The sequence below is a fragment of the Malaya genurostris genome, chromosome 1 (assembly GCF_030247185.1).
Source record: "Malaya genurostris strain Urasoe2022 chromosome 1, Malgen_1.1, whole genome shotgun sequence".
NCBI lineage: Eukaryota > Metazoa > Arthropoda > Insecta > Diptera > Culicidae > Malaya > Malaya genurostris.
The window spans coordinates 118,911,031-118,928,041 of NC_080570.1; the positions used below are offsets into that span (position 1 = coordinate 118,911,031).

Genomic DNA, 17,011 nt, shown 5'->3' on the forward strand with positions numbered 1-17,011 from the left:
GAACCCTGTTTAGGAGCATACGACTTTTCGTATGAATCTGAGTTTGTAGAAAACGGTTGAGTCATCTCCGAAAAAAATTGAGTGAAATTATTTGTCACATACGCATTTGCTGATCTCGACGAACTGATTCGAATGGTACATGGTTGTTATATTCTTCCAGCATTTATTGCTGTAAGTAGTTTAAATCAATATAATTATGGAATTGCTTACAATTCGAAAATTCTGCCATCATCTGGTTTACACGTGTCTTATTCGAACAATTATGTTGCCAAAAACGAACCGTGCTAAAATCGGTCCGAGGCAAAATGTCATGAAAAAGGATACTGTACACAGTCTTTTGGGAATTACAAACAATTGTATGTAACAGTATAAAAAATCGTGTTTTACGTTGCTCCCAAGCATTGCTTTGTTATACAGCGCTCAAAATTCCTACTGCTGGAATAGAGGGAAAAGTCACTTATACAAAAATATCGATATCTCATTTCAAAATGGACGGATTTCACCAATCTATGGCTTGTCGGATAGCTATTACCGTGCGAAATCTAAGTCTGGAAACATATTCTGTTTTCAAGGTCAAATGTGACAGATACTGAATTTTGACTGAAAAAATTTTGACATAAAACTTCGTATAACTCAAAAAGTAAACATCCGACTTAAAAACCATTCAATAGCGTTCTGGGTGACGGGGTGAAAGGTGACTAGTTTGATCAAAATCGGTCCAGCCATCTCTGCGATCTCGACCTCTTAGTTGACGACACACATACAGACACACACATACAGACACACACACACACACACACACACACACACACACACACACACACACACACACACACACACACACACACACACACACACACACACACACACACACACACACACGGACATTTGCTCAGTACGTCGAGATGAATCGATTGGTGTATGACACTCGGCCCTCGGAAAATTTTTCTAAAGTTTGAGCGAATTCTATACCTATTTTTTATATATATAAAAAAAGGTAAAACAAGAAAGGTCATCTGGGCATAAAATAATATAACCTTTTCAGTTTGTAAACAGTGTTGAGCCAAATTTAAAAGATATTTTCCGCTTTTCGTATCGCTGCTTTTAAAGTTTGAGCCCTAAACACCTAGTAATTTCGGAACCGGACGTCGGATCCGGATAAAATTCACGGGTTTTGTGTATGACTATAATATCTTTCATTTAAAGTTTATAAAAATCAATTCAGCCATCTCGGAATGATCTCTGTGTGGGAATATTGGACTACTATTCCCGGTACTTCCGGAACTAGAAACTGAGGACCGGTACAACTGAAGTGAACTGAATTTGGGGTATTTGCCAACAAGATCTACAAACTAGAGAACAATTGTATGAACAATTTTCAAGTAGATTTTTTTTAATAAAATTTTTATTCTGGCCTTTTTGCGTAAAAGCTTTACGTGGCCGATTGGCTTACATTTTTATTACTTGAATTTTTTTTGCTATTGGATCTCGTTGTCACCCTTTTTCTAGGGGAGATGAGTTTCCATTTCCATCCAACGAGGATCGGGGGTCACTTCGTCCGCGGCTTATCTCATCATCCATTGCTTCATCGTCGGTGTTGTGTGTGATTTCCGTTTTCTTTTCGTTGTCCTTTTTGATCGTAGTCTTGGGCTCGTTGAGAGTTGCTGTAGATGCGCCTTGTTGTACATTGGTTGCAGTTGCTGGTTGGTTGGAGGGTAAGTTGTTAGCTGCAGCTGGTGTACTTTGTTTTATATGGGATACTTATGGTTTCGTTGAAGGGGATGCTTCATTGTTGTTGGTGGCTGTCACAGGTGTACTGGGGTTGCTTGGGGTTGGTGTGAAGGAAGCACTGTTGTCCTTTGGTGTAGTTGTCTCCTTGTCCAGTTTATCACATGGCTTACCGTAGTGAACAGCTTTTTGGCAGTATTGACATGTGGCCATCTGATTGTCATAGGTAACAAGTGATTTGCACGGAATTCTTGTATCTTGACCGAAAATCACATAAGAAGGTATAGGCCTCTTCAAGCGCATGCGTAACAAACGTACGCCATTTAGAATACCGGGGAAAAAATTCTTCCACTTTTCTTTTTCGATAGAGAGAATCTCTCCGTATTGGGACATAGTTTTGTGAATAAATGAATCGTTGACGCTTGAGGGAAGATCATGCACACGCACTTCTATAGCACTATCTTCCATATATACTGGAATGTTGTACTTAATGTTCTCGTGCTCCACATAGTGCACATTGTTATTGTCTCTTGCGAATTGAATTGCATCCAACTCTTTATAAAACTGAATGTGAACAACATTATTCGTCTTATTGCATTGAAGTAAATGCACACGTTTAATGTCAAGATGCATTTGCTCCTTCAAACCTTCAAGTTCTCGTATCGAAGGTCGAATTTTGCACTGCCTGAAGTCAACAACAATTGTATTCTTTTGTGTCGGCGGTAGCTTTTGATCGTTTGGTTCACTCATTTCGAGGTCGTTCTATTGTTCACTACACAATACTGTACTTGGTATCTTCTGTCCCGAACGTAAGTGGTTTTGTTATATCGACTGATTTGGATGAGATGTACGAGTGAACTGTTCAAGTAGATTGATTGTAGTTCTTTGCATGGTCATTTATGAAACAAAAAAAAAACACCTAAAATCCAAACTTTTGCGCAGATCACCCTGTTATTTCGGAAGCTCAGAAACTCAGGAATCAAGTATATCATTACAACAACTTCCATTTAAGTCGAAGTGTGCGACAATCAGTCACCTCTGAGAAAGGTTAGTGCAATATTTTCAGCATGTGTTCATATCGGTCTATAATTCTGGAAACGAATGTTAGATTCCAATGAAATTCCGGAACTTGATATGGCGTGACAAAATTTTTCATTTTAATCTAAGTTTGTTAAAACCTGTTCAGGCGTCTCTCAGAAAATTTAGTGCAATAAAATGATATATACATACATACATACACGCACATACACACATACAGACATTTTGCGTACTCGACGAACTGATTCAAGCCATCCAGACCTCGTATCAAAAGTTCATTTTCACGGGGATTGCATAACGTTTCTATATGAGAAAAGCAAAACGCTCGTTTGAAAGCTGCTGTTGGGTTATTGATCAAGTTCGAAGATCAAATGGATGTAACTTCTGGTTCCGGAGATATGATGGTATATGTAATGTATCCGACAAATTCCAATGTTTTTCAAGTTAACAAAATTTCTCGGAGATAAAAGAATCGATTTCGAAAGACTTAGACTCGTTTGAAAGCTACTATTTTAAGCGATTTGATAAGCTCACAATACTAATGGTCTAAGATAAATCTTACAAATGTTTTGAGACTAGTCGAATGGCATTATCACACCGCTAGGTGGATTAAAAAGGGTTTTTAGATTAGCATCACTCTTCTCATACAAAAAGGCAACGCAAATGACAAGCATTTGGTTTGAGAAATGATGTCGAGTAAGTGGCATAAACGCTGCTTTGGTGAACTAGTCAAATTAATTCGAGCCCTTTCTGAAAGACAGTCTACATCACAGTATGCAAAGTGGCTCTTTATGACAAAGTCAACATGTCCAGAAAGATTCGTTAAATATGAGACTGTACTGCCAATTCCGAATACGGTTTGGCGCGAGATTTTTATTATCGAACCCTACATTGGAACTTACGGATTTGGCAAAATTTAAAAACATTTGACTAGCAACTGATCGTGATTATCAAAATTGCGTTAATTTTTGATATTATAAATAACACAAAACCTATCTGAATTTGATATAAGCTCACTATGGATAGTTGTTAAAATATCAAGATTTTATATCACACTTTTGTATCAATTTTATCTGATTATATCTAAGATTATCTCTATATTATTGTTGTATCTCAATTGGTTTGAAATTGTGTATCGTAGATTATATTTCATTTGCCCGTGGGCAACCAATAGTAAGACTTTGTTCATAATTGCAAGATTCTTTATGTATGCTTCCAAATCTAGATTTTCGGCCCCCTCAAAGTAATCCCCCCGGCCCCAATACACTTGTGCCAACGTTTTTCCAATCCTCGAAACAGTTGTTAAAGTCAATTTCCGGAATAGCAATCAATGCGCGTAGCGATTCACGATTGATGTCTTCAATTGACACAATACAGTTTCCCCGAAGCGGTCGCTTGAGTTTGCTGAATAGCCAGAAGTCAAACGGAGCTAAATCAGGCGAATACGGAGGTTGCGGAACGATATTGATCGAATTTTTGACGACAAAACAAAAAAAAGACTCTAGCGGGAACAAAATCGTAACAGATTTTGAAACGTTTGTGTCACAATTATTATTGAATTTGAAATAACTACAGTAGCCCGAAAGCAGAAATTTATAACAATAGTTGTAATAAATTAAATTGCAAATTTAACACAGAAAAACTATACCACAGCCGACTTTTGGCATGGTTTCAATCAAAAATTGTTAAATGATTTTTTTATTAAATGAATAATTTATTTAGTGATCTGATTACTTCTTTTAGTTTTTTGAAATTCTGATCACTATATCTCGATATAAAGTACCAGAAGAACTCATTTTTGGACTGACTTTTGACGCGTTCTCGACCCACTTCGAACATCTTGTATCAATCAAAAACACTTGCTCGCGAAACACAATTATCATCGAAGGCCTTTTGCAACATTCTGCAACGTTTCAGCACCAAAAATTTAAGATCGCACACAATATTTAATGGAACTTCTATGTTGAATAAATCGCCGATTGCACTTTTAATACTTCAGAAAAACTAAACACTAATGAATATTTTGACGTGACACTTGGCACAGATGTTACAAAAAAATTTCGACGAATAAGTTTTCCGCGCGAAATATAACTCAAAAGTCTTACTCCTTTTTGCCCACAGTAGTATTTTCAATAAAGGGAAAATAATTTCAATTTCACTATAATGTCCAAAATCGTAGTCTATAGTTTTTTTTATTGTAGTCTATACAAGTAAATACCTCTATTTGCAGAACAAATTTTGGTAGAATTTAAAATGAAATTATTTACGGACTATACAATTGAACATCTTAATCATATGTCTTCGTTATTAGAAACGTCAAAAAGAGCATTTAGGAGTTTTGTTTGTTTGTGTAAAAAGAACATATTTTGTTTACGCGAAGAAACAGAATCAAAAAGAGCTTTAATTTACATATAGTTCAGATATGATTTTCTGATCACCGGTATCGTGAGTGACAGCTATTTGAAATTCAACCCTGTAGTAAACCAACAGTAGTTTCCAAATGGCACAATGTCGCAAAACTGAAATGTAGAGGCGCTGCTTGTTTATAGGTGATACTTTCAGCAAGAGCTGTCAAATCGGTAGGAAAATTTTTAATTGCTCCACCTTTTCAACGATTTCTTATAAAAAAGGGTAAATTCATTTGAAAAATTATAATATAAGTCGAAGAAAAAAATTTTACTCTGAGGTGGTAATGTTGATCTTAATGCATTATGTGAAAACAAAAGTTTATTTAGAATTGAGCATTATACTTGGTTCAATACCATTTTTCAAATGTCTGGAAATAACAAATAAAGTATCCAAAACAAATGGTACTCGATCGCTATACATTCTAGTACTCGAGAAATCAACATTACACTGGTTTCTGCTTAAAAAAATGTTGAGCCGAAAAAACCTACCCTTACAAAATTTCATACATTTCTGAATATTTTCCTTGTTTAATCGTAGTTTACACTAAAAAAGTAGTAGTAATCACTTTGAAGTCGATTTTCCATTTCTCCGAGTGTACTTTTATTGCTGATATCTATTTGAACTATTGAATAAACGATAAAAATGTTGCAAATCACTACAGTCGATATGGAAATTTTCAAAATAATCCTCATTTTATTGGTTCCATTTTTCATTGGCAGGTGCCACTACCGGTAATTCAGTTTTGCGGGAATGTACCAAACGGCCTAGCTTCGCTCAAATCGGTTCAGGGATCGCGAGGAAATTGAGCGGAGAAAAAAAACGTGTTACGTCAATTATACTATTATATCTCCTACACGAAAAAAAAACTACCTATTATTTGACTTCTTTTCAACTCATTTTGAGTGCTTTTGAATCTTTTCTTCCGTTCGCTCCTTCCATTGTTGTTAAAATACAAAGAGCAGAACCATTCAACAGCGAGAGTTTCGTTCAAACAGCCAAAATTAAGTAAACCGTATCAACTTGAAATTGAGTCAAAACGACAAAACTGTAGAGTAAATATAACTTACCATTGAGTAGATATAACTAATCTTTAGGTATTTTTTTGCTCGTGCATTACGGATTCTACCTAGAGCCACTTTACCAAAAATTAGGTTATTGAACGGAACCCCCAAATTGGGTAGAATGTACTTAAAATTAGGTAGTTTTGCGGTTCCGTGTAAGTGTAACACACACACACACACACACACACACACACACACATCCATTTTCCGATCTCGTCGAGTTGAGTCAAATGGTATGTAAAACTATGGGTCTCCGAGGCTCCGTTCGAAAGTCGGTTTTTTCCAGCAATTCTATTACCTCTTTAAAGAAAGGCAAAACACTGGAAAAAACTTCGGTTTAGACAAGAAAAAGTTTTTGTTAGAAAAAACTTTCCTTCTCATAAACATAATCATCTACCTCAACATTTCAAATCAAAAATCATGGGAAAGGTATTTTTTGTGAATAGGCTTAAAATTGTTGAAATTGATTTTCTTCAGCAATTTTTTAATTTTTTTTTTTTTCGAAAACTGGATCAATTTTGTAAAAACCAGTAGTACAACAAATTTTTGGAAAAAAAATTGAAATATGTAAAAAAAAATTGTTGACCGATTTTCCAAAAACAAATTATTTAATGAGGTTTTTCTGTTAAAAAGTTCGGAAACTTCCGTTAAAATATGAGACGGAGCTACCGACACCGAATACGATATTTCTTTCACCTTCGAATAAAGCAAAGCCTTGGTATTGAATTCCTTTGCTGAATTTCACCAATCTGTTTCACTAGACTTGGCAGATCGATCGTATGGCTAGTGATATGATTCTATTTACATTTACATAAACTGAAGTCTAAATGAAAGTTTCAAGTCTAGATAACTAATGGTATAAATAGCCAATCATAGGAATTCACACAAATCCCCAACAGATACGATCCAACGGTCCGCACCTATCGGATGATGGAATAAATTTACTGTCAGTGCGCCGGTGTCATTCACTGGAACCTTCCTGAAACCTGTTTTCCCATGAGAAGCAACAAAAGAACGGAACAATCGATCGTCGGCAGTCTGTCTCGGTCTGTCAATAAACGCACAAAGGAATCCACACAGTGACTTACCAAATCTGGCCACTACGGCAACTAGAACCGACAGTGTCACCAACCGTACGTTGACGAAGACGACCTTCATTTTTTTTTCGCTGCTGTTCGCTGGATGCTGCTTGCTTCTACGAAGATTGACGGATAAGCTTTTTTTTTTGGTTTTGTCTTCCACCAATCGATCCCGATGCACGCACACTAGACAGTAAATGGCTGAGCAAATATTTCCAGTAGCAGCTTATTTATCGATACGGTGATTTAAGAACTTGAATTCAATATTCTATTTCGTCGTAGCACTCGTTTATTAGCACCTTTCTGGATTAGTCAGCCTTGTACATCATTATCTGTCGAACACTTTTTTTGCAATCAAAATCCAACACCACTGCGATAGTGATCCCTTGAGACGCACTAGTATCCGCTCCTGGCAGCAAACCGGACAGCACTGATCTTTTCGCGACAGCTGTTTGTACTAACATCCAGCGTGTTGACCCTAATAATAATTATTATTACTCATAACGGCACACTACTTGCGTGTTTGGCGTGTGACACCCAACGATTTACTTCTCACTTATGCCAGGCAGTCTACAAATGAGCTACATTCTTGCACCGTTGCCCAATAAATACAGCGCACTTCTTGGGAGTTGCCAGGACAACCTGTAGCTGCTATCACCATCCACCACTAAAACCAACCAACCAAACCAGCCGGTTGCTTCGATTGGAATTACAATCCGCTTCCTCTGCCGAATTCGTGAAATTCAACACCTCTCGTTGTCCGATACGTTCACAGGTACGACGAAATAGGAAAATTAACACCACCACCTTGTTTGATGATTAAAACAACTTCCAAAATGCTTCGAAAACCCGGTTCGATTCGCGCGTAATCAGTTGTGTTTCATCCAGCCAATGCAATGGCTTGATAAAAGCAATTGAACTGATAAGATACCACAACCCACTGCCTCACTCGATTAGATAGCACCTCTCATCCCTTCCGAGACTTACTGAACGCGGCGGCGGATTGGAGCCTGATGGAGTGCTGATTGCGCGATTGGGATCCTATCGACGCGCCTGTTCGCATGGAACTGAGCGGTTGTGTTCCGAGCAACAATCATTTTAAAATAGTTTCATTTCGTTCCACGGCTGATCTTGGTCGCGACTCGTGAGATGCCGACGCCTTCGAAGCTCTAGGCTGCACGTGGTCGGCAACCGATTCGATGCTCACTAGCTCTGGCGGTTTGCACGATACCCATCGCTTAAACCTAAAAAATAAGACAATTTTGGTGCCGTTGAAATGAGAGCTTGGGTACAGAAATCTCTGAGAGCAACGTGCCAACGAGCGGGAGAATCATCAGAGCCGTCCTTTCGGTGGCTACGACGTTCTGGCGAGTGGCGGTTTGTGCCACTGGTAGCATGCGATTTCGCGCAAAGTGATCGCATTTATTATTTAATTCGATTTGGCTCCGATGATATTGGCTGGCCGGTCGATGGATCGATTTCACCGATGAAAATTTAATCATTGAACTAGTTTGAAAGGTTAGCAAATGAATGTGCGAGCAAGACGAGAATGTGGTCGTAGCTACAAGGTCCGTGCTGTTTTTGGGATATGGAAAACTTGTAGTGTTTTATTTTTAAAATCCATAGGCCATTCAGCAGTGAAGCATAAAACATGGAACAGTTGAATAGAGAAAATTAATTAATCGATATTAAATTCTCAACTATTTTTAAAATGTGTTATACGTCAAGGAATTGTTTCCTGTCGATTCTACTACGTTCACCGGCCACAATGTTCGTAATCTGATACATCTTCCCGGTGAGTACTTATGATCTTCGACCTTTGATTTAACGATGAAGGTAATGGTTAATTTTATTTGTTGCACTGTTTTGCATTATGACGATGTTCTTAATAGATTGCACTCAGATTTTCTAATGTTTCCTAAATAATTGACTAATAAGAGTTGCTTAGAACATTATGTTTTGGAATTAACATCATTTCAACAGCATGTTAAAGGAAAAGCTCATCATAAAGCGGGTGTCGCACTCATAATTTATTCTCAAAATTCGATTTTTTATCAGATTATTACCAAATTTCTACACAGTAGAAACAAACAAATAAAGTTATGGTTCTGCAAGACCTTAGAATCATCAGTTTTTTTCTGTATGTAACTTTCTTCATTTCGTCTGCATTCTTCACTACTTTAGATGCTCCTTCATAATGAACCACTATTTTTCTATTCGGTGCAGCTGCGGAGTGTTTGCGATGGATCAGATCTTTCGACTCGAAATCGACATCATTCGTCTAGCAAGTTCTTTGTGTAGTGGCATAATGCCAAATCTTGCCACAAGATTGTCAGACCGTTGCGAGCATTCGGGAGAGGGAGAATCCGCTTCTGGAGACACTCATCTAAATACACATATCCATTCATGGTGCTTGCGGTAACGAACTTCGCTTCCCGCAGGTATAAATCGCTTGCCGATTCAAGAACTTCTCGACGAACTTCGAAATCTTCTTTGTTCGGAGTTTCAGAAACACCACTCTTCTTCTTTGCGTGTCACATATAGGTTTCCTGGAATTTGGGTGAAGTACGCGTTCACATATATCTCGTTATCAAATCGATAATCGTCTCGGCAAATGTATTATAAATCGGCAATACAAAAATGGCTAACTGTCAATTATTGGAGATTTCGTCAGCAGAAAATTTTGATGCACACACGGCAAAATGTTGTACGAAACACTTTCACTAAAGCTAAGGTTGCGCGGAAAGGAGGTGTTTTATTATTGCTCATTTGAATTCAAAATACGAAAAAGAAAAGCAAACTCCAAATTCGTTTCTAGTGCTCCTCAACACCACTATCTGGAAAAGATAAAGCAGCACTTTTGAAGACACCTTTTAGCAATTACGATTGGCGGTGCCCACTGTGTCTTAGCGTAGAATTATCTGAAGTTAAAAATTCAAAGCAACGAGGTTATAAAGGGTAATTTCCTATTAGGTATAGAATTTGATTAAAAAAAACACGAAAAAATAAGAAAATTATTAAATCCTATTGGAATCGATAGAACGATCAATATAATTAAATGTTTGTAGATTTCATGCAAATGCTTTAGATGCAGTAATTTTACTTGTTGACGTATCCATTCAACCATTTTCTATAAAAAAAAAATGAATCTTCCTCCGACTTCCGCATTCAGGATTAAATTATAGACCAAACTGAACAAGTTTTACAGTACCAAAAGACACAATTCCTGCGTGATCTGTCAAAAACAGTGTTGCCAAAAAGATGCCAACCTTTAGCACAAGGTTCACTGGATTCCTATGTTTTTATTTGAAGGTTTTTTTTAAATTTTAGAACTTTCGGTGGTTGCTTAAAGTCAAAACTACGATTTTTCACCAAAAAAAATGCCTTTTTGTAACTGCAAAACCTACCCAAAGTAAAATTTGGGCCAATTGTTCTTTGGCTTAACGTGGCCGTTAATAAATTAAAATTTTTGTTAATGCTGAATCTCGTTGTCATTTTCTTTCTTGAAGGCAGTAGGTGCTTCTAGAAGTAATCGTAAAAATGCCCCTTATATAGCCTAAAGCTATTAAAAATCAGGCTTTTGATGAAAAGTTAAACGGTTTTGCCGCATCCAAAAAAATCGCTTGCCTAACTAGCAACTTTTTAGCGAATTTGGATAGTTAACTTTTTCTTCTAGTTGTCTTGTGATTGACTCAGACTAATCCCTCTAAAATCTTCAAAAGCCTTCTAAATCTGCACACTCCGTTTTAAATTTTCATAAATCAAGGAGATTCCGCATAATTCATCCTAAACTTTCACGAACCCGCAAAATCTTTTTTGATTTGAATCAAGATTAGACCAAGTTTGGAGTGATTTGTGCCCCTTGCCCCGATACGACTGGGGAGTACGATGCGGTGCCCAAATGTTACTCTCAAAAAGTCCAATTTCAATGTACATCAAACAACTTATTGTAAAGTAATTGGTCGAAACAGTTAGTTTGAGTGATCATGCAGCTGTGGCAAGTATGGGTTGGTTTGTGAAAAGTTTTATTTATTTAATAACGCTGATTCGCGAAACTGAAAAAAATATTCAAGTGACGGATACCAAAGACATCATATTAACAAGATATCCAGCTCTTACATTTCCCGAACAAATCATTGGCAACATCCTTTTTGCGAGCATGTCGCGAGTCCGTATCGAATCTCGTACATAGAAGTAAGGGAGAGAAATGTCAAATTCGTGCGCTCCAAAATAGCAGGGCTGCGCACCCATACAATTGACATGATAGGTTGAATGTGATACCGCGCGATGGCGTTGCTGAACTCAAGATTGATTTCGCTCCAAGCTGACAGGGTCTGCGGATACTGTGACTTTACCGCCCGAAATTAAACTGTCAACAGATCAAAGCGCCATCTGCATATCATTGTCGGTGTTATAAGATTAATGTAATGAGATTTATATGGAATGTGAAAAATTTACAAATCAATCGTGTGCTGATAATCTAAAATTGGTTTGCAGCAAACCCATTCGCGAATGTTTGTTTTTTTTCAGTAGTGGTGAGTTATCTTTGAATTGAATGTATGAATTGATAGCGAACCTCCCGACAGCCGGCTGTCCGGAGTTTTACGAGTTTCGGAAGAAATTTTGTATTTTAAAAGGGAAGCATATATTAATACAAAACATAGTAGAAGTGCAATGTATTCTTGGTAGCCGGCTAGCCAGAGCAATAAACACATATTTGTTTTCAAAAAACAAAAAAAAAACCCTTTCCTGTGATGCATGTGGAAACGCAGAGGATTCCTCGGTTTCTAGTACCAACATGCATTGAACTAACAATCTTTTTTTTTCCCAAGTTCTGTATTCAGTTTACACAATGTCAAACTACGTGCATAGTTTGCAAGTTGCAAGTTGTTTCAGAAAAACATTTTGCAAGATTTGGTTCTGATTACTAATGGAGTAGCAACCTTAACGGACCATAGGAATGACTTTTCGTGTTTTGAACTTATTGAAAATGTTTTAACAACTTATGCTTGAACAATAAATCACTGCCAACGACAAACAGGAAAATATAGATAAAACAGAGGAAAAATTCAAATCTGGGAATAACATTATCCAGAAGGAGAAATCAAACAATTCCAAAATAAATCATCAAAGCTGACGGGTTTCTTTATTTGCGTTACTATGCCAAATCTCGCTTCCGAAGTACGCTCGCATTCGTGGTTTTTTGGTCCGCAGCCAGCTTGCGCGGCAGGACAATTTTGTCGTCTGCAGAGTGTTGAACAAAATGTAGCTTATCTTTGTGGCATATACTAGCTTGCGCCCATCATGTATTTTTGACATATACCGATATTATCACATCGAAGAGGGAGGGGTCTGCCGATGAAGTCCACAGTGGAATTTCAGCCACTTCAATCTGATGGAGCTCTAGGCGGATGAAACACGATACATTACTGTAGGTTGAGCATGTAGCACATGTACTGGAAAAAAAGGATGACCAAGATTATACTCAGTAGGGGAGCGGATCATTTCGCCGATTGGGTCATTCTGCCGAAAGGGACATTTGACTTTTAAACAAAAGTAAACGGAAAATGCCGCCAAATATTTACCTGGTAGATATACCTAAGCGAATTGATTGATGTTCAGTCGCTAATAAACTCAACAAATTTTCTTGGGAACTTTCCTTCTGAGAATCATGAATCAATCTATATTGGAGGGGAAAATGAATAGGTACGGATAAGTTATTTTAAATATGAGATATTTCATAAGTACAATTGTAGATCAACCAAACGGGCGTTAACGGCGTCATCTTTTATTTGTCTTTATTTCAAATCAATTCCGAAAACGATATTGAGACCTTTGAAGGATTCGAATAAATTACCCTTTCAGCGAAATATCTCTGACCTGCTTAGTAGAGAATCTGGGAATGGTCATCAGCAGCAGAAGTGTGCAATCGGGAAGAATCAATCGTATGACTTGGAAATACAGAGAAACCGAAGCATGGAGATCAAAGAACAAGAATTATCCAAAAAAGATGATGGCTATTGTCATGAAATTTTGAATGTCTTTTTTTAATCAAACTTTCTAGATAGTATAGATTGGTAACACAGGTTCAAAGATTAGACAATTAAAAATAGATGCAATTTTATCGAAGCCAACCCAATGGTTTCTTGGAATTTTTCCTTCGTTCATTTGCATGAGTCGAAGCGCTTCCGTCAAGTAGGCGATGAATCTACAGAGTGTCCCACGAAAAAATTCGAATTGAAAAATGCTATAATAAAAAAAAACGGTTTGATAGATGTCACTACCGTGATCGCATCTTATGCAAAGCCCTTTCATGAGATCAGTTTTAGTTATCTGTTTTCTCGAATGTATGTAAAGATTCCACGTATTGCAAATAACTAAACAGTAGACTAGACTAGACTCAAAACTGACAGACACAAGCACTGCAAATTCTAAATTTCTAAAATCCGGCATTCAGCATTGCCACCGAACGAAGCAGACTCCGATCTCTCAGTCAATCAGCGTCAAATTGGTCCACAGCAGTTGAGTAAGCGATCATCAAAATTAAATTGACTTGACCTGGCACGGCCATTCACCTTATCATTTCGGCAAACGGCCGATGAACAAAGGGGGGCAGCAAGAGGACAATCCCTCCCGACGTCTGTCTTTTATCACGTGTAATTATATTACGTTTGACAGACCGAACCGGAGCCGCCAGTCAGGATTTGAACTTGACCTGTCGCGAGCGTAATTGAATTAGTAGTGGCCATTCGTACCGGGGGAGGGGGCCATTCATATGCACTGCGATATTATGTTTCCGTACAACGCGGATAATTCATCCGATGATGGGTTTCTTTTGTTCTATCTGATAAGAAACGGTAAACGAAAATGTCATTGTAAAAACTGCAGTATTTTAAGTTTTAATCGTAATATTGAATTAGCGTCTAGTCTAGTTTTTGAAACTAGCTCGTTCTGTTGTCTCGTACGGCAATCGTTTGCCGTGTAGGGTGTAAATAGAGCAAATCTAAATAGCGTCTAGCGACTAAATCTTTTCCCTCGCTAATAAGGCTAAGAATTTGAAACGAATGGTCTTCATCGAGGAATTTTACATTTATATTTGGAACCACCGGGTTTTTTTTTGTTTCGGTTCGAACGGTATCACCGATTTTGTTATGTTATATTCTTAAGGAAGAATCAGTTTTTTTTCAATATATGTGTTTTTTTTTAAAGGATTTCAGACACCAACAGTTATTATATGGAACGGTCATAGATTTTTGTTTGATTGTGTATAGACGACGATAATTATTTTCCGTTGTCAACCCCAGGCAGCTGTTGAAACGGAATCACGCAATCGATTTTCTAATTCTGTAAAATAACCTTTAACTAGTAATCGTGGATTATTTTAGTATTGTCTTTAAGCATAAATTAAAACAGTCGTTAAACCTCACACTAAAAAGCTGACTATTTGCTATGTTACTGTAACATCTTCACGAAAGGTAAGCGGGTAATATTGCAAAAAAATATATAGCAAAATACTCACACTGGAATTCATTATCTCTTTTTTTCGGAATGTCTCCAAAACAGGTATCATCTCTATATTTTGTTTTTGAAATGAAAAAAGGCACCAAAACGTAAGACACTCGAAAATCAACCGAAATTCTATCTATCCTTTCTCTCCCTTCCTACCTCTTCCGATTGGTGATGAAAATACTTTGTGTGGTTTGTTTTATGACGTTGCCGAAAATACATGTATATTTTCAAATTGAATCCCACCCGAACACACATTCGCAAACCCCAAAATACTTCACTTTCCTACCTTCTTGAACGGTTTACCCCCGTTTCGTTCCCACTCGCGGTTAAACTCGTGCTCAAGGATCTCCGCACCACGCTTCCGGGTAAGGCCAGTTTCCTCCAGGCTCAACTCGCACATCTGCATATCATCGACACCGGCAACCAGTAGAATCGGTGGTTTATCGGCGTGCAGTTCCATCTGACGGGCCACGTACTGACCGTCAAAGTGCGCGTACCACCAGCCCCGCTTGTTGTTGTCCTCCGGGTTGATGCTGGGTCGTACGAACGGGATACGGAAGTAACGGTGCACCGAACCGGTGGTGATTTCCTGTTTCTGCGACAGTCGGGGCGGTGCGCGGGCGGCTGAAAGTGAACCAAAATGAAGAAACGTGATAGACAACAAACAAAGCGGGATTGTCCTGCGGAGCTTACCTGCTTCCATGACACTGCGTGGAGCACGCTCGTTCTCGTCCATCGTGGTACGCTTGCGGTTCTTTGCCTTCCAGGCATGATACACCTTCAGACGACGGTGGAACTCATGGCGACACGCCTCCAGCAGCTCGATATCGCAGCTAGTGTTGATGGCGTCCCGCAGTTCCGAATACTTCCATTTGGACAGATCGTGCTTTTGCTTCTCAATCAGCTGCTGCTGGGCACGAATTGCTTCAGATCTGCGTATCGATTGTGATCGATGTGGAAGTGGAGGGAAAATGTCGAAAGTTAAATACGTCAAACGGTTCGCGAATTGTGAAGTGAATGGGATTTGGTCTACGAAGGAGTTTCTGGGTTTTAGCAACACACGTTCACAATACATGAGGAATTAGTATACGAACTAGATCTACGAAAGCTGCAAACATGAAATAGTAGTATCGCTAGTATGTGCTATGGAAATCGTTTACTTTCTGCAAAAGCATTGTATTTCGGTGCCGTGCAGATGTCTTGTGTGTTTAAAAAAAAGTTTGAAAAATAGTAAAATTGTTTTTTGCCTAATACTATGAACTGATTAATAAATTTTTATCAGTATCTAACGAAAACCAGACTGAGAACAAACTGATGATTGAAAATTCAAATAGGTTTGATGATTGCATGTGGAGTGTTCTCTAATGAGATAATGCAACTGGGACGAGACTAAAAATTGAACCACGCACCGGCATTACAAAGCCGAAACATATACGGAATTCTTTACACTAGAGTTGCTTTCTAAATTGTGTTCCATAATAATGTATGCCGCACAGTACAGTCTAACCAACGAGAAACTCGCAGTATAATGTCTTTTGCAGGTATTTCCAAATTCTAAAAAAAACACCGTAACAAAGGGAAGTTGTTTTGAGCCTGTGTAGAGTAAGTACCGTAATCGTTTTGTTGTTTACATACTGTATTGTTTTTATTTTTGTTTCTATCATTCTGATCGGGGTTTATTTGGTCGATTGTCTTGGAGGCGGCTTGCCTACTATGACTTTGGTTTCATCATCGTTCATAACCACGTACACTGAGCTCTTTTTCCCACGCGGTTTTTTAACGCAAATTTCCGAAGTTATGCGTTTTTTAACGCGAATTTTCAAAGTTATCCGGTTTTCTTGTTTTGTCTTAGAAATGCATAAAACGTCGAGATTTAATGTTATCCCGATTTTTCTTAAGTCAACTCTCTGACACATTTTTTAATTTTTTTTTCATATCACACATCGTAAAAATTTTCGATTTCCGAAATCTCAAATTCGTGCCCCTTTTTCCGAAATTTGAGATTTTATTGTCCACCACTAGCCACTACTTTTTCCCATCTTTCTGGCAATTCGCGAATACCCCAATTAAATCTGTTTGGCCCGTTTGATCGAAATCCATAATCGATCGATTTTTTTAATTTAATCATCATTGCAGAATCATCCAGCCCAAGCTGCATCGATCGTAACAAATAGTAATCGAAAGGAG

General features: G+C 38.0%; 2 protein-coding genes across 9 annotated transcripts in view; both read right to left on the reverse strand.

Moving 5' to 3' along the window:
• Positions 1 to 8,397, reverse strand: part of LOC131425592 (uncharacterized) — a 39,719-nt gene extending 31,322 nt beyond the window's left edge. For 2 of the 3 annotated variants that reach the window (XR_009229002.1, XR_009229003.1), the window contains exon 1: positions 7,325 to 8,397. Coding sequence is in view for 1 of the 3 variants with exons in the window: in XM_058587602.1 (XP_058443585.1) it covers positions 7,325 to 7,394 (70 nt within the window). In the remaining 2 variants the exon portion in view is untranslated. The remainder of the gene's footprint in view (positions 1 to 7,324) is intronic. The other variant, XM_058587602.1, reaches the window with a different exon arrangement.
• A 5,788-nt stretch (positions 8,398 to 14,185) lies between these two features.
• The window catches only part of LOC131425593 (myosin heavy chain 95F), a 96,301-nt gene continuing 93,475 nt past the window's right edge, over positions 14,186 to 17,011 (reverse strand). For all 6 annotated transcript variants that reach the window (XM_058587605.1, XM_058587608.1, XM_058587603.1 and 3 more), the window contains 2 exons: positions 15,518 to 15,756; positions 14,186 to 15,448 (listed from right to left, as the gene is read on the reverse strand). In XM_058587605.1, coding sequence (XP_058443588.1) covers positions 15,099 to 15,448; positions 15,518 to 15,756 — 589 coding nt within the window. In that variant the 3' untranslated portion in view covers positions 14,186 to 15,098. The remainder of the gene's footprint in view (positions 15,449 to 15,517; positions 15,757 to 17,011) is intronic.